Source organism: Mangifera indica, chromosome 10 (genome assembly GCF_011075055.1).
Source record: "Mangifera indica cultivar Alphonso chromosome 10, CATAS_Mindica_2.1, whole genome shotgun sequence".
Classification (NCBI taxonomy): domain Eukaryota; kingdom Viridiplantae; phylum Streptophyta; class Magnoliopsida; order Sapindales; family Anacardiaceae; genus Mangifera; species Mangifera indica.
The window spans coordinates 2,931,000-2,946,345 of NC_058146.1; the positions used below are offsets into that span (position 1 = coordinate 2,931,000).

General features: G+C 35.4%; 3 protein-coding genes across 4 annotated transcripts; 2 read left to right on the forward strand and 1 right to left on the reverse strand.

Annotated features, from left to right (window-relative positions):
* The first annotated feature begins 816 nt into the window (after positions 1 to 816).
* LOC123228217 (EKC/KEOPS complex subunit TPRKB-like) lies at positions 817 to 3,053 on the forward strand. Its single transcript, XM_044653529.1, is given in 7 exon segments — positions 817 to 958; positions 1,467 to 1,533; positions 1,631 to 1,688; positions 1,691 to 1,752; positions 1,840 to 1,923; positions 2,008 to 2,094; positions 2,181 to 3,053. Coding segments are annotated over 7 exon segments (519 nt in total). The 5' UTR covers positions 817 to 887; the 3' UTR covers positions 2,271 to 3,053.
* A 3,317-nt stretch (positions 3,054 to 6,370) lies between these two features.
* LOC123227355 (protein CYPRO4-like) lies at positions 6,371 to 9,521 on the forward strand. Of its 2 annotated transcripts, none has more exons than XM_044652128.1 (2): positions 6,371 to 8,081; positions 8,867 to 9,032. In XM_044652128.1, the coding sequence occupies exons 1-2, from the start codon at positions 6,499 to 6,501 to the stop codon at positions 8,898 to 8,900; spliced, it is 1,617 nt and encodes a 538-aa protein (XP_044508063.1). In that variant the 5' UTR covers positions 6,371 to 6,498; the 3' UTR covers positions 8,901 to 9,032. The 2 variants fall into 2 exon arrangements, with proteins under 2 accessions (XP_044508063.1, XP_044508062.1); XM_044652127.1 differs by having other exon boundaries at positions 6,372 to 8,106; positions 8,867 to 9,521.
* A 1,136-nt stretch (positions 9,522 to 10,657) lies between these two features.
* LOC123227356 (abscisic acid 8'-hydroxylase 4-like) lies at positions 10,658 to 15,320 on the reverse strand. The gene is made up of 9 exons (XM_044652129.1): positions 12,948 to 15,320; positions 12,525 to 12,855; positions 12,242 to 12,391; positions 11,897 to 12,145; positions 11,716 to 11,808; positions 11,566 to 11,644; positions 11,363 to 11,469; positions 11,015 to 11,133; positions 10,658 to 10,940 (listed from the first exon to the last, which is right to left on the reverse strand). The coding sequence occupies exons 1-9, from the start codon at positions 13,148 to 13,150 to the stop codon at positions 10,826 to 10,828; spliced, it is 1,446 nt and encodes a 481-aa protein (XP_044508064.1). The 5' UTR covers positions 13,151 to 15,320; the 3' UTR covers positions 10,658 to 10,825.
* Between the last annotated feature and the right edge of the window lie 26 nt (positions 15,321 to 15,346).

Sequence of the window (15,346 nt, forward strand, 5' to 3'; positions counted from 1 at the left end):
ATTTAATCGCCATCGATAATCTGCTCAACCGCAGTTGGCTGCTCCCTGCCATCATACTCTCCATAATAGTGCATAGTTTTTACTAAATATTTCTCCCCTTTAGTCACAGGAAAGAATCGCAATGTGGATAACATTGACAGTAAATCTGGAGTTTTTACAGTCGTAGCATCGTCAACATAGATGAAATCTGTATCCGGGACAAATTTCTGTACCCTTAACATACGTTCGTATGCACGTTAAGGTGAAGCCTGGATTTTGGTGGCAGTGCATATAAGAGAGAGTTTTTGGTGTTAACTAATATAAATAGAAAAATCATTCAATTCTATCAGGAAGCTTAAATCGTTTGAGAAATGAAGGCATACTATTTTTATTTTCTTTGAAAGAAATGCATGCAAATAAGCAAGTGTGTGATTTTACCTTTAGGTGGTTTAATTTGAAGTGAATGGACACAGAAAGGGAAGGTAACAAGCCATAAAAGGAAGATGGCGAAAGACATTATTGAAGGTAAAAAATGAACTTTCTGAAAAGGAAGGAAATGAGAAACTTTCTCTAAGAAAACATTAAGTTTTACTTTAGATTGTCATTTAATTTAACTCAGTCTGAACTTAACTTAAGAGAAATGGAATATGAGCTTATCAAATTTTCCTCAAAATTGTTTGAATTTATCTCATTTAAAAAAGGTCAAACTTGAATTAACCCGTACCGAATTCACTCCAGTTTTGAGTTAGATTTGGTATTAATCTATTTAATTTCTTGTATGAGCCGCGCATCTTAGGGCATGCTGTAACCCAATTGAACCGGGTTTTTTAAATTTGAAAACCTAACTTACCTTCAAATTTTACCTCGCATAGCAGAAGACATTTGCTAACTTTCTGTGGCGGCCAGCCATGAAGGTGTTCAACATCAGTAATGGAAACACTCTCTATGTTGCACTTTTCACTGAAGTCATCAACTCCAAGTACTCCCTCTTTCTCTTAACTTAAAATCTTGGAAAGAAAGGAAAGGAATTTGATCATTTTACTTAACTCTTTTTTAAGAAGAAAAATTACCCATAAGCTCATTACGCTCTTTTATGTTTGTTCGAATAATGGGTTGTACGTGTTTAAGCTTATACTTTTTACAAGTTTCCACTTTGACAATTTACATGCGCAAGGATTCTGCATATCTGTGTGTTTTGGTCTTGTTGTAACTGTAGTTGTAATTGCTGTCTTTGTTATGATGGTAAAGTTCGTGTGGGTTTGGTGAAGTTGGAACGAATTTGGGACCTTTGTAAGCATAAGACCACCCATTTATGATCTGTTGACATTAGTAGACTTAGAAGCTGTTTTCTGTGGAATGTTTTGTTTTTGTAAAGGATATGTGCCTGCTAAAGGTTATCATGGGGCTTAAATAAACGTTATGAGCGAAATTTGGGTTGAACTTTTGTGTGGACTGAAAGTTTTGATATGATGATTATTATCATGCAGGGAACTGTTAGATTCTATGCAAGCTGGGACACTGGAACCTGAAGTGGCATTTCTCAATGCATTGCTTGTATGTTTCTCTATAAGAAATGGACCTTATCTTTTGCCCTCATTCAACTTTTTGTCATTCGCTTTGTTGGTGTTTCTCCGATGTTATCTTTTTACAGATCCTACATGTTTTCCCCCTTCTAGCAGCTGCACATAAGACACTTATTGCCAAGGCGCGGAATCTTTGACAACACGCACTCTTCACTCTGAGATAGTTTACAGTTACTCAGGATCTAAGCATGTAATTTTCTTTCACTATTTTATGGCTGTCCTCCATTGATTTAAGTTTTGTCTTGTTCTAACTACTGCTAGCTTCAATTCTGAGTAGATTACAGAATCCTTGAAAAGATGTGGCATCTCTGACAGCTCAACATATGTCCTCGCCGCACATCTCAATGCTTCCCCAGATGAGGTAAGGTTGCATCACGAATGTTATGATTAATGTGTCCTAAGACATCTGCCATTCTGTTTTAGTAATAGTTTGGCATCCCATCAGATGAAAGCTGTGGAGAAACTTGTCAATGGGAAGGAAATTGGTTTGGAAGAACTGGAAGGGAAAGCAGATCAAGCCCAGATAAAAAAGGTCTATAAGTGTCATGATCTTGATAGTGTTCAACTTTATTTTACTCTTTTCTCTCAATGTAGAACAATATCTGAATCTGTTTTCAGCACTACAAAATAACTGGCCCAGAGCTGGAGATATCTTCATTTGTAGATGCTATCACATGCCGGATTGCTGGTTTAGGATTTAGGGTTTAGGGTTTAGGGTCGTGATGCCTTATGAGAAAGGAGAGTTATCCTTCCATTTCCACGTTTTTCTTTCCTTGTTATGCCTGTTATTGGTTTGCCCTTTCTCCATCATCAATCCTATAACTTTTTAAGTCATAATTCTGGGGTTCTGATGTTGGCATTTTTATGGTATTGCTGGTGGAGGGTTATCAAGAGAAGAAACCTGAGTCAAGATGTGTGAATTATTATCAGGTTATTCATAGCTTAAAATCAGAAACAATGTGTATGTAATTTTGATTCGGCTGTATCCTTGGGCTTCGATGTAGGCTTCTTAGAAAATGTTAAGACGGAGAATTGGATACTTAACGGCGTGTAACGGTATTCCGGGATGGAATCATTTAAGATGCTGATCCAAACACAGAAAGGGGAGCGGAATATTTTGCAAAAATTCATTTTCTTCATTAGAAGCAAACGCTGGGCCATAAATGAACGCTGACTGGTGATAGCCGGTGGCCTAAAAATAACTCTCTTGTAGTACCTTATATTTGCGTCCAATCCGAGCACACCATAATCTTTTTGAGGATGAAAGTTTGACCTATTTACATGCTGGTATAGGTATATTTAAAATTTTAAGAAAAAAATCCTGATTAGAAAATTGAATGTGGGCTTACCCAAGGAGGTATTATTGATGTATTGAAAACCCCTTATGGGGCGTTTGGTTCAGGGAATATTTTATTACTAAAAATAAAATATTACCACTAGGATAGATTACTTGAAAGATTACTGAGTATAAATTATGACTATGTTTAGTTATAATATCATTTATAAATGATTACTATGTTTGGTTAGTAGTAATGAATGAATACCAAATATATAATTGACCAAAATACCCTTGAAAAGATTATTGAGTATAAATTAATATTCTGTTTAGTTAGATTAACATTTGTAATATTTGAAAATATTTTTTCTTGTGCATATACTCAAACATTTCTCATATTAATACATATAATTTTTTTTTTATTGAATTAAATCTCACAGGTCTCTAAATATTATACAAAATAAATAAATAACTAACATCTAATAAGAATTTTTCTTGCATTTTGTAAATAGATTTTTAAATAATATATATAATTGCATATCACAATTAAAATGACAATTATATAATGAAATCTTAAGATAAATTTGAAATTTGAATGAATTATGAAATTTTACTAACAAAACCAGGCATCACAAAATTTAAATTGAAGCAACAATTTATATAATAAAATCTTATGGTAAACACAAACTGAAATTCTACAAAACACAAAGTTTACAAATTTGTAATGTGTCCAAACTGAAGTCTATCTGTCCTATATAATTAATCTATCCATCCAAGAAATACATGAAACCACCATGTAATGTGTTCCAAACTGAAATCTTACTAACAAAATGAAATCTGAAAGAATTAGACATTTTTTATATATATGTCTTACTTACCAATAGAATCACTAATCACAAATTGAAATTATGTTAAACACAAAGTTTACAATGATCCAAAACCAAGAACATATTAATTAGTTTACATGTCACTCCATAACAAATATTACTAACTAACATCAACACAATAAAAGAAAGTATTACAATTAACAAATAAAAAATTAGCAATATAAGGAAATTTCATGCACTAAACCATATCCCATTAAGCTACAAATATAGATATCTTTCATACATACCATTCCTGAAATTACAAATATCATGTAATTCCTTAAAGTAAGAGCTGAAAATGTTACTGTCATTACTAATACATTACATTAGGCATACTAACCCTTCTAATATAGATATAAAGTGGTCCTAAACCCAAGAGCTGAAAATGTTACTGTCATTACTAATACATTACATTAGGCATACTAACCCTTCTAATATAGATATAAAGTGGTCCTAAACCCATTTTGCCTTAATCAAAAAACACAGCAAAAGATCATGGGTATTACCTAACCTTACACAACACAGTTTCAGCTATTTACATGTCAAAAACTATCATAATATTTGCCTCCTTAATGAACATGGTTTCCATCATATGCAATTACAAAAGCAAAATAGTGACCAAAAGCTGTCTATGTCGGAGAGATAAACGAGCCATAACTGCTAAACATAAGCAATAAAAAAATAACTATTCAATTAGTCATTTAACACATGAAAATGGAAATTGAGAATAAACACAATAATGTAAATAAAAAAAAATAAAGACAATAAAAATAAGAAGTCCTTAACAATAAATAAACAATTATCATTAGTGCATGTCCACAATTAAAAAAATTATTAATTGATTTACTCTAATACATTAATAACATAATCAAATGCATAATTTGATTATGGGGCAGAGCAATAAACATATTATTAACCAATTTTGTCATTAAATTATATAAACTTTCAATTTGTTAATTTCTAATGAAATTAGAAAAAGAAAAGAAGAAGCCAAAAAAGGTTGCTCTCTTCTGAAAAAATGGAAGGAAAACTAAAGGCACAAAGGAAATCCATTGATAATCATGCATGAAAATCAATACCGTTATCATTGCAATATCATCTTTTTATTTTCCAAGTAAAGTATATTAAAAAGAAAGAAAGACCAAAAAATCTAAAGGCACCGATTCTGGAACATTTATAATCATGCATGAAAATCATCACCGAAGGCACCAATTTTTTTTCCAAAAGGCTGGACATTTTGTAGCTGAAAGGGGCAAGGACAACAAGGCAACAAGGTTGGAACCATTTCCAGCAGGACGAAAAATCAGAAAGCACCAATTTTGAAACTTTTATGTAGCCAATTATGACAGCTACACAATAGGCTGAACACAACTTTATATGACACCGAAATGCAGGAGGCAGAGGAGCAATTGCAAATCCCAGGCTCCAGAGCATAGTAGTTTCTGGGCAGGGGCACTCTGTTGAGACAAATTTGTTGAAATCTAGCAACAAATCTTTACATATGCCTATTCTTAATTTTGACAATATATTTTCATGTTCTTAGGATGATGTTTTCAAGGTTTCTGGACTCAACCTGGTTGGAACTTCTATGTGGAACCTTTTCTCAATGGGTGAGAAAATATTGAAATAAATTCTAAAGATTTTTTTATTCTCAGCAAGTGGCAGCTTAAAGGAGTTTAGAAAAGCTTCTTAAAGCAGGAGATCAAGGGTTTCTATACGAAAGCACAAAAGTTCAAATTCGAAAGCAAAGAAAAAGGAGATTAAAAACAAATTTATAATACATAAAGAAGATGATAAGAGAGAGGAATTACCAAAATTGTTGCTGCAACTTGAAGGGAGATGATTTGTCGAGTAGAAACCCTAGCTATGGAGAAGGCATACACCACTAGCTGTCAAACACGATGAAATGGACTTGCATTAGGGTTTGTGAGGCATTATATAAAGGTAGTTTAGTGTAAATTGAAGGGTAATTTTGTCTCAAATAAAAAAGTTTTCAGGGCAAATTTGGTACTTGACATAATGTTATTTTAATTGATAAGAAGGGCATTTATGTCCTAAAATTATTATAAGTGAAGGTAAATTGGTAAGAAAAAATAGATTACCTTGGTAATCTTAAAATACCTAAGGTTGAGATGGTAATCAAATTACCGCTTATATTACTTGTCACGTCAGCTTAGTAATAAAACATTACTGAAATCTTTTATTACCTTTGCAACCAAACAAAGTAATCTGAAGGAATAAAAGATAGATTATTGAAGTAATGTTTTATTCTGGTAACCAAACACCCCCTTAGGGTAATTTTAAGTTGATGATAATAGGTACTTTAAAGTTGATAGAGTCAAGTTTCTCTTTACAAGATTACCTTAAAAATTCTTGAAAAGTTTGTGCAGGCTTTTATAATCTTTTATTTTATTCTATAGTTTTAATTAATATGTATTGTTAACTAAAATTGTTAAAATTCATTGAAAATTTTACCTTCCTGTTAGAATGAAAGAATTAAGTATTAAGGCTTCACAAATAGTTGGGGTTTCTGGGCTATTATCTAAACCTGAACTGTAAAGGAAAACTCAGGGGTTAATTGAGAACTGAAAATTGATGAGTAATCCACCACAAACCGTCAATAGCCGGTGACTAAACCTTCTACAAATTACCTGCACGTCCGAAACAGTTTCTGAAACATTCTTCCGGGAAAAGCGGAAGTAGAAGCTCACAACATTTTATTTTGAAATTTTGAAAACATGTAACTTTTTGTTTTTTTCAAGTTCAATCGAATAAAAAACTGGAACAATCAACTATGGGTACCTCTCAAAGTCGCGAGGATTACATCTCTGACTCCGAATATGAAGGAGAGTCAGAAGAATCATCTCAATACGACGACGCTCAAGAAACTAGCTCTTCTTCACCAAGAGGTACGAAAACTGTCCTAAATTCTCTTGACGAAGTTGATGCCAGACTCAAATCGCTTAAACTGAAATACCCGAGTCCCCTAAACTCTAATCTTAAAAACCCTGTTAAGCTTTATCTCCATATCGGTGGCAACACCCCCAAAGCCAAGTGGACCGTCTCTGACAAACTTACTTCTTATAGTTTTATTAAGACTATGAAATTCCATGGAGGAAACGCCTCTGATGATGATGAAGAGATTGATAGTGGAGATGGGTTTTGGGTTTTGAAAGTTGGATCAAAAGTTAGGGCTAAGGTTTCGACAGAAATGCAATTGAAAATTTTTGGAGATCAAAGGAGAGTTGATTTTGTTGATAAAGGTGTCTGGGCGTTGAAGTTTACTAGTGACTTGGAGTATAGGAAGTTTGTTACTGAGTTTCAAGACTGCTTATTTGAGAATGTGTATGGGCTTAAAGCCACTGAAGAGAATAAGAGGAAAATTTATGGGAAGGAATTTCTTGGGTGGGTGATGCCTGAGAAGGCTGATGATTCGATGTGGGAGGATGCTGATGATGGTCTGGGGAAAACACCTGTATATGCGACACCTGTGAAGGAACATCGAGATGCTCTGGAGGAGTTTGAGGAGTTAGCAAATGGAGGCGTGCAGAGTTTGGCATTAGGTGCATTGGATAACAGTTTCTTGGTTAATGATTTGGGTGTGCAGGTTTATAGAAATTTTAATCATGGAATTCATAATAAAGGTGCTAGTGTGAGATTTGACAGTGGAAGTTTGAGAATTGGTTCAAACTTGACTCCTAAGAAGGCTTTGTTAATGAGAGGGGAGACAAATATGATGTTAATGAGTCCACTGAAAGAAGGGAAACCTCATGCCTCAGCTATTAAACAGCTTGATATAGAGACTGGGAAGATTGTGACGGAATGGAAGTTTGAGAAGGATGGGGCTGACATAACGATGAGAGATATTACTAATGATACAAAAAGTTCACAGTTGGATCCATCGGAGTCTACATTTCTTGGGCTTGATGATAATAGATTGTGCCAATGGGATATGAGAGACAGGGGTGGAATTGTGCAGAATGTTGTGAAGGGTGATTCACCAGTGTTGCATTGGACTCAGGGGCATCAGTTTTCAAGGGGCACAAATTTTCAATGCTTTGCAAGTACGGGTGATGGATCAATCGTCATAGGTTCACTTGATGGGAAGATAAGGTTGTACTCCAAAACATCAATGAGGCAGGCGAAGACTGCATTTCCAGGGCTTGGCTCACCCATTACTCATGTGGATGTTACTTATGATGGGAAGTGGATCTTAGGCACCACTGATACATATCTGATTATAATTTGCACTCTATTTACGGATAAAGATGGAAAGACAAAAACTGGTTTTAACGGGCGTATGGGAAACAAAATACCAGCTCCAAGATTGTTGAAGTTGACTCCTTTGGATTCACATCTAGCTGGGAATGATAACAGGTTTCATGGTGGTCATTTCTCTTGGGTAAATTTTATCGATTCTTGGATGTATTGCTTAAACTTTATCTTTGTGGTTGTGTCGTATTTATTTTGATCTTCACTAAACTTTTGGCATGCTTGGTAAATTTTATCCTCCATCAACAGTATAGTATCATTTTGGCATGATTATTGAAGTATGATTGTAATATAGCTGAACGAATTGTTTATTAAATTGAATTGTTTGAATAGGAAAAATATACGTATTACTTAGTTACCTTTTATAGTTTGAAATGTATGTGTCCCTGGCAATCGGGGCAGCCGATACATTGTTATGTTTGTTGCATATTTAGGAATTTCTGTTACTTTCTTTTGCTAAAATGATCCCTCTCTCTTTTCCATTAATAAAATCTGGCTTATGTGTGGGTTTCTTATTTGAAGTGATGCTCGTGGGATGCTATATGACAATGTTGTGATTAACACTGTCGGTGAAATCTGTGTTTGCTGAAACTGTCATTGTAACTATCCAATAAACTTGATGTTGTATGGACACTTTAGAGGATGTCTATTGTTGACCATTTTTATAACATAACTGTTATCCTCCTCATGCATGATACTTGTTTAACTTTGTTGCTAATTGAAGAGAATTCATTGATAGAAAGTCTTGAGCTGCTTATAGGTTCTCAGTTGAACTTTTTGTTTGGTTTTCCTTTGCACTTGTTTCTCTTTGTAGTCTCCATAATTAACGTATATAACACGTACTGTATGCCTAAACATGTCTCACCTTTATTGAATATTTTGCCTTTCAGGTTACTGAGAACGGTAAACAAGAACGCCACTTAGTAGCAACAGTGGGCAAATTCAGTGTGATATGGGACTTCCAGCAGGTGAAGAACAGTGCTCATGAGTGCTACAGGAATCAGCAAGGTCTTAAGAGCTGCTATTGCTATAAGATTGTGTTGAAAGATGAATCAATTGTGGAAAGTCGGTTCATGCATGACAAGTTTGCTGTTAGTGACTCCCCAGAAGCTCCACTGGTGGTGGCAACACCTATGAAAGTTAGTTCTATCAGCCTTTCTGGCAAGGGCAAGCGATGACTTTGAAAACTGTCATCTTTACAACAGAGCATTGGCATTTGTCGTTTAGGAAGTAGGACTGCTTCTGCTGTTTCATTTCCGCTTGTTTATGAAGTGCATTTGAGTTTGTTCATCCTGCCAGTGTTGGCTTTCTCCCTTCTGCTTGTATATTCTGTGAAGTTTTTTCATTCATCTTGTTGTAAACACGATTAAATGGCAAGGCTTTTCTAAGTAAATGTGTTTAGTCTGCTGCATTATATGCTTTGCAGAGGCATGGTTTAAGCTTTGGCAGCCAGCCAGCCAGCCAATATAGGATCCCAAGTGAATTATGTACAAGAACTGCCTAATGTTTGTGCCCCAGAAAGACAAAATATCATTGCTTCTTCTATTTCTCCTCTCCACCGCAAAAAGAATTAATTGAAAACTGGTACTAATAAACATTTCGCCCAACTTATCCCATTCAATTGATCACATAGCTAATTCTACAAAATACTCATTTAGTAATCTCTTCCTGGGCCTAATGCCATCGCTCACAATAAAAATCTTTAATCTTTCACCTAATCATCACCTTCAGAATCTGCATTTGGTTGCACAGAAGGGTTAACAAGCATTCAGCATATTTGTTGTCACTATGAAACTTCATTGTCAAAGAAAAATGGCAAACTTAAAGGAAGAAAATGAGGTTAAAGCAAATTCTCCATATTTATGATTCAACCCTCCATAGACAAGAAAATCAAGACCATGGATTATATACAGAGAGACATCCAGGACATAAAAATAAAACACCCAAGAACGGAAAAAGTAAACCAATTAGCATTGCTTAGCAGGACTTACCAGATGTTATATCTTCTCCAACCCTTATCGAAGAAAAGCATCCCAACGGCACCCCATTCTGTTATTGCAGCGTTAAACCCTTCAACCGTTTAGTCCCATTTTCACTCAGATTTTCAACAAATTTTCACTAAAAAATGTGAAATCCTGTCTTAATCCAGATAAGTGTGTTTTTCATTTGTTTATTGTTTTCATCATTGACTTACGTGAATTTAAAGTAGAATTTGTGGGAAATTTCTATTCAATCCTAACAATTTTCTTCACTACAACAAAACGATTCATTCCCTCAACAGGAATTCATTTCAATCTGCTCCGCTTGGTTGAGATTTGTAATATGAACCAGAGGAATTATAGATAAAGCTTTTGCTTCAGGGAGGAGGAAGGCTGAGGCAAACCCACAAGATGATGTTCAAGGAGTACGTAATTCAGTTGGAGTTGTAAAAGGGCATGTGTTCTAGTTTTCAGGATCTGTGCATTGAAAGCTCATTGCAAACTCATTCGAGTTAAATTTGTCTTTTTGTTCAAATAAACTTGATTCAAATCTAATCTTAACTTTTAAGTAGACTCGATTCTAGTTCATTTGTCCTCAAATCAAGAGCATAATTTCTCGTAATATTATTCATTGTAATATTATTCATTGTTGACATTTGTACTTTTTAAGACCACCTGATGTTGACCCTTGAGATTATGGCATCCATTCCCTCGATCATGCCTTTATTCAGTCCTTAATCAAAATCGAACTTACAAAAATTACATCTGGGAAAATGAAAGTTTCCCAATAGTCCTTCATTATTACACTGCTAGTTGAATTAAAGCTACAATTACAATAGTAGAGTTTAGTTAGAAAACTGAAAATAAATCTCATTTGGAAGAGGTTGATGAGTTTGATTCTTTCCAAAATCTGGCTGGAAGCCCTTGTTGAGGAACTGGGAAAGGGACATACTGAATCCCACTTTGAGAACTCACCACTTCCCACCTGCAACAACAAAGAACAGCCATGGGGCTCCAATTTTTGTGCCATTAGTTGATTGAATCACCCAGTAATTTTACCTGAAGTTGATGAAAAGATGGTGGATTAAAATGAGCATTTCCAGTTTGGCAAGTTCATTGCCAGGGCAGGCGTGCGCTCCATTGCCAAAAGGCATGAAACTACTCGGCTTTGGGGCTACCTGCAATTGCCCACAAATCACAAAAGTTTGTAACTTTTAACCACCAATATTACTCATGCTTGCATGCCAACAACCATAACCATCAAACAATGATGTGACACATGCTAGGTTTATGTGCTTATATCACATGGTTTGGAGATGTTAAGGTGGACTCAACTGTTATAGCATATTTATCTTGATAATAGACTAGACTATTGGACTAGAAATATTATAATTAATGCACCTTTACCTCAAATCTTGATGGGTCAAATTTTTTAGGGTTTGAAAAGAATTCTGGATTGTGATGGATGTTCCTGAACAGTGGCATAACTTTCCAACCCTTTGGGATGAGGTACCCTGTGCATTAATAAACATCAAGCTCTTAAAATTGGACCCTCTTGATAAAAAAGGTAAAACAATTGATAATCTTCTTGATGAAGTTGAAGTCCTCACCTTTGTATTCTACATCAACTACTGCTTCCCTGAATGTAAAAGATATTATGCTTGCCATCCTCAGACTTTCCAATATCAACTGAAAGTTTAAAAATAAACACAGTTGAGCCACCGTTAATATCACTTTTCCATTATATTGAAGTAACTTACTCTATATGTGAGTGGCATATTCTTGGTATCTTCCCTTGTTAAAGATTTCTTTCCTCCTGCAGTATTTGATTTGTATATTGCCTTTTGCTCTGCCTGTAAATTTCAGTCAGCCATTTAACAATAAAATTCTGTGCATGTTATTCATCTGATGGTTTAATGGATTCTTAATTATCTTTATTACCTTCACATCTTCCATAAGTTTTTGGTTATCCTGAAGGTACTTAAGAATCCATGTTAAAACACTAGCTGTAGTATCCTGAGCTGCAAATAGTACTCCAATGATGTTATCAGCAATTTGATCCTCTGTTAGAACTTGGCCCTTTCCATCTTTGAAGCTCAAAAGATGACCCAAAAGATCCTTCTCTAACATACTTTTCTCCTTTCTTTCACTGATTATCTCACTCACAATCTTACTCAGCCTCTTCCTTGCCTTCAATTAAACAGTAATTCATGAAAATGACTAACCTCATACGTTAAACATGCAAGAATACTTGTTTATAAAACAATTGAAGTTCTTAAAAATTACCAAGAGAGCTTTGCGATAAGCAGTTCCTGGAATGTTTGTGGGAAAAGAATTGTAGCCTTTGTTCACCGTATTATAGTTCTTCTTCAGGTTCTCTCTATGGCTGCCATCCAAATGACCAAAGATGGACAGAATCCCAACATCAAAAGAGAACTGCCAAGGATCAAATCAAACCCACATGTTAGCAACAAGTTTTCAATAAAAAATAAATTTTGAGCAACCCCACCAATTATATATTAAATTAATTCAACTAGATAAACCAAAACAAGCTTTAAGTAATTAATACCTTCTTCATCTCGTTGTAAGTGTTGATGATTTGTCCATTGTTATCAGCTGCCCATGAGTTCAAGCTAGAAATGGCTATGGCTTCTATATCAGGAATCAGTTTCTTAATGGTTTCAGGGGCTAATGAAGTTTGAACAAGCTTCCTCAGGTGAGTGTGGTAGCGTCCCTGCTGAAAGAATAGAGCTGAAGGGCCGATCATCTTCTCTTTGCCTCTCGGATAAGTTGGCTTGAACAAGTGAGCATGTGTCACAAGCACAAATTTTGCGGCTTCAGGACTTGCTAACATAACAGTAGGGTAGCCAAGTATGCTTGATTTAAATATCTTGCCATATCTGAAATAAGTACATGCAGAAAAGAAAACATGAAAACAAATGGATAGATATTCAGCTTGAATCATATATGAAGAACCTTATATATGAAGAACCTTTTTTCTTTTGTGGCGAAGAAGACATTTGGGTCCTGGGAATACATTTGGAGAGTTTCCCCAATGTAAGGCCATCCCATTGAGCCTGGAGGAAGCTCGGGGGCTTGTTTAGCTTCTCTTCTTCTCTTCCTCAGGAAGGTATAATACGAGAGAAGAGTTGAGAGAAAGAGGAAAATGCAAATGATAACGGCAACAGTCTCCATGTCCAAATGTAGCAGCTAGCACTAGTTGCAATGAAGTAATGAAAACTAGACACAATATCTATATATATATATAAAAGCTAGCAATATTTAGATATGGATATCAAGAGAATGATACAGTGAAGGAGAGTGATACGAACCTTAGGAGAATCACATCTCAAAAGCTAGTTATTGAGATGGGAGAACCCAAAGTCATATAAACGTCACACTAATGTGGGATTCAAATCTCATACTTTGTACTTGGGATTCTAACCACCACACTCCGTAGCCCCAGCGCCCACACGGATTGACTATACGCTAGCTCCCTGCTAGTCCCAGGTAAACACTGTAATGTCGGCGTCATCACCTGCACCACACGATTGTAACTGGGAGACATGGGGATGACTCTGATACCAAATTATACGAACCTTAAGAGAACCACATCTCAAAAGCTAGCTATTGAGATGTTTGAGATGGGAGAGTCCAAAGTCATATAAACTCCACACTAGTTGCTCATTCTTTTTAATATGGGATATAAATCTTATACCTTGTACTTAAAATCCTAACAAAGAGTGATAAAGGGCTTACGATGTTTACATAGAGCCCAAAAAAAGCAGAAGAGAATACAGAGAGATGTGATTTTGAAGGAAGATTTGCCATTTGTGATGCAGAAGTTGCGCTTAATTTTCTTTTGAAGTTTTTAGTCCTATGTCCACCTCACATGTTATCTACTACTAAGATGTAAAGCAATTAGTCAATTCCAGAACCCCCTTTCTGCCATTGCTGTTCCTGAAGCATGCTTCCTTTTCTCTTTAAAGTGTATAGAAATGAATGCTTCCTGTCGTACGTACATTCTGTCATGTACTTCAAATTTATATCTAAGTATTGGTTGCTTGTCACATTTTGAACATTATTGTCTGCCATTTTACACAGAAAATCATAAGCTACTTGCCATTCCTTTCTGCTAAATGACTTGGATTTACATTTTGCATAGCCAAAATGTGAAATGTCTTGGTTAACAATACTGCATTGGATACCTATGAGGGTAGCTATAATGAACCATCACTGTATAGTTTGCCTTGGAAATTTGAAACTTTTAACTTCTACATTCAGTTTTAGCTTGTGAAATGGCAAATCTGTCAACCCCAATTCAATCTTTTGCAGGTCGATATATTGTGTAAGAAATTTAGAATCAGCATGGGCCAACAACAAGCACCCAGATCATTACATTTTCTCCCTTCTTCTTGATTCTTCATTGAGAACATTGATTTGGACCTTTTATATAAGCTATACCTTGTACAGGTCCAGCAGGTGAGATTGAATCTTTCAATAGATCTTCACGAGAGATGCGTTTAAGAAATGCCACTGCTGTACGCCACTGACCCATCCCTCTCCCTCTCCCTCTTCCTCTTCCTCTTCCTCTCTCTCTCTCTTCCTTAATTCAACACTACATTCTTTCTGAAACCCTAAAATTCTTTTCTGTCAGAACAAACATAACCAGAAGAAAATATATCCATCAGCTTTTACTAATGCAAGTGAATATTTTTGACTTAGAAACACTTCATTTGTGGGCTTGTGGGGTGTAATATCTAGTAGTCACCATCAAGAACCATTCCTCTTACACGCCTCCATAGACGCAGCCAATCCAGTCCTCTCGTGCTACCTCAAGCAACCACCATGTTTAAGGCCGAAGGACGTATTCCGACCCAGCCACCCAATCCCAAATTAACTTTTCCATTAAAATTCACAAGGGTAAAAATTCCGTTTAATTAATAATATTTAAAAAATTAAATATTTATTATATTTTTTCTTTAAATTTTATTTTTATTTATCATTTTCATGTTCGGCTGGCAGTTGACCGTCTCCCTCTGTCACGGATAACCATCAATACCAGTTAGAGCTAATACCAGTTACAACTAATAACCGGAAAATCAACTTTTCCCAAAAATATCGCCTACTTTTTGTGACAAAGATGGGTGCAAAAGGTGCATCTTTATAAAATGCCGATTAGACATCTAATCAATCTACACATTGAATAAATGTTTAATTAGATAAGGATGTCCTTCCAGATCCCCTTCCAGATCCCGATAATGATAAGCAGGTCTCCCACGCGCATATTTCCCTATATATATGGCATTCCAGCCCTTTCCATATCCCATCAAAAACAACGGCATATTTCTATTAATCATATAATTTAGAAACTTTTTCAAACTGTCTTCC

Excerpts from the sequence above, each read along its gene's own strand:
- LOC123227355 (XM_044652127.1), top strand. The coding sequence starts at position 6,499 with ATGGGTACCTCTCAAAGTCGCGAGGATTACATCTCTGACTCCGAATAT. Across the intron at positions 8,107-8,866 it reads ATGGTGGTCATTTCTCTTGG|GTTACTGAGAACGGTAAACA; the intron begins GTAAATTTTATC and ends TTTGCCTTTCAG.
- LOC123227356 (XM_044652129.1), bottom strand. The coding sequence starts at position 13,150 with ATGGAGACTGTTGCCGTTATCATTTGCATTTTCCTCTTTCTCTCAACT. Across the intron at positions 12,392-12,524 it reads CTTACAACGAGATGAAGAAG|TTCTCTTTTGATGTTGGGAT; the intron begins GTATTAATTACT and ends GATCCTTGGCAG. Across the intron at positions 11,809-11,896 it reads AACTTATGGAAGATGTGAAG|GCAGAGCAAAAGGCAATATA; the intron begins GTAATAAAGATA and ends TGAAATTTACAG.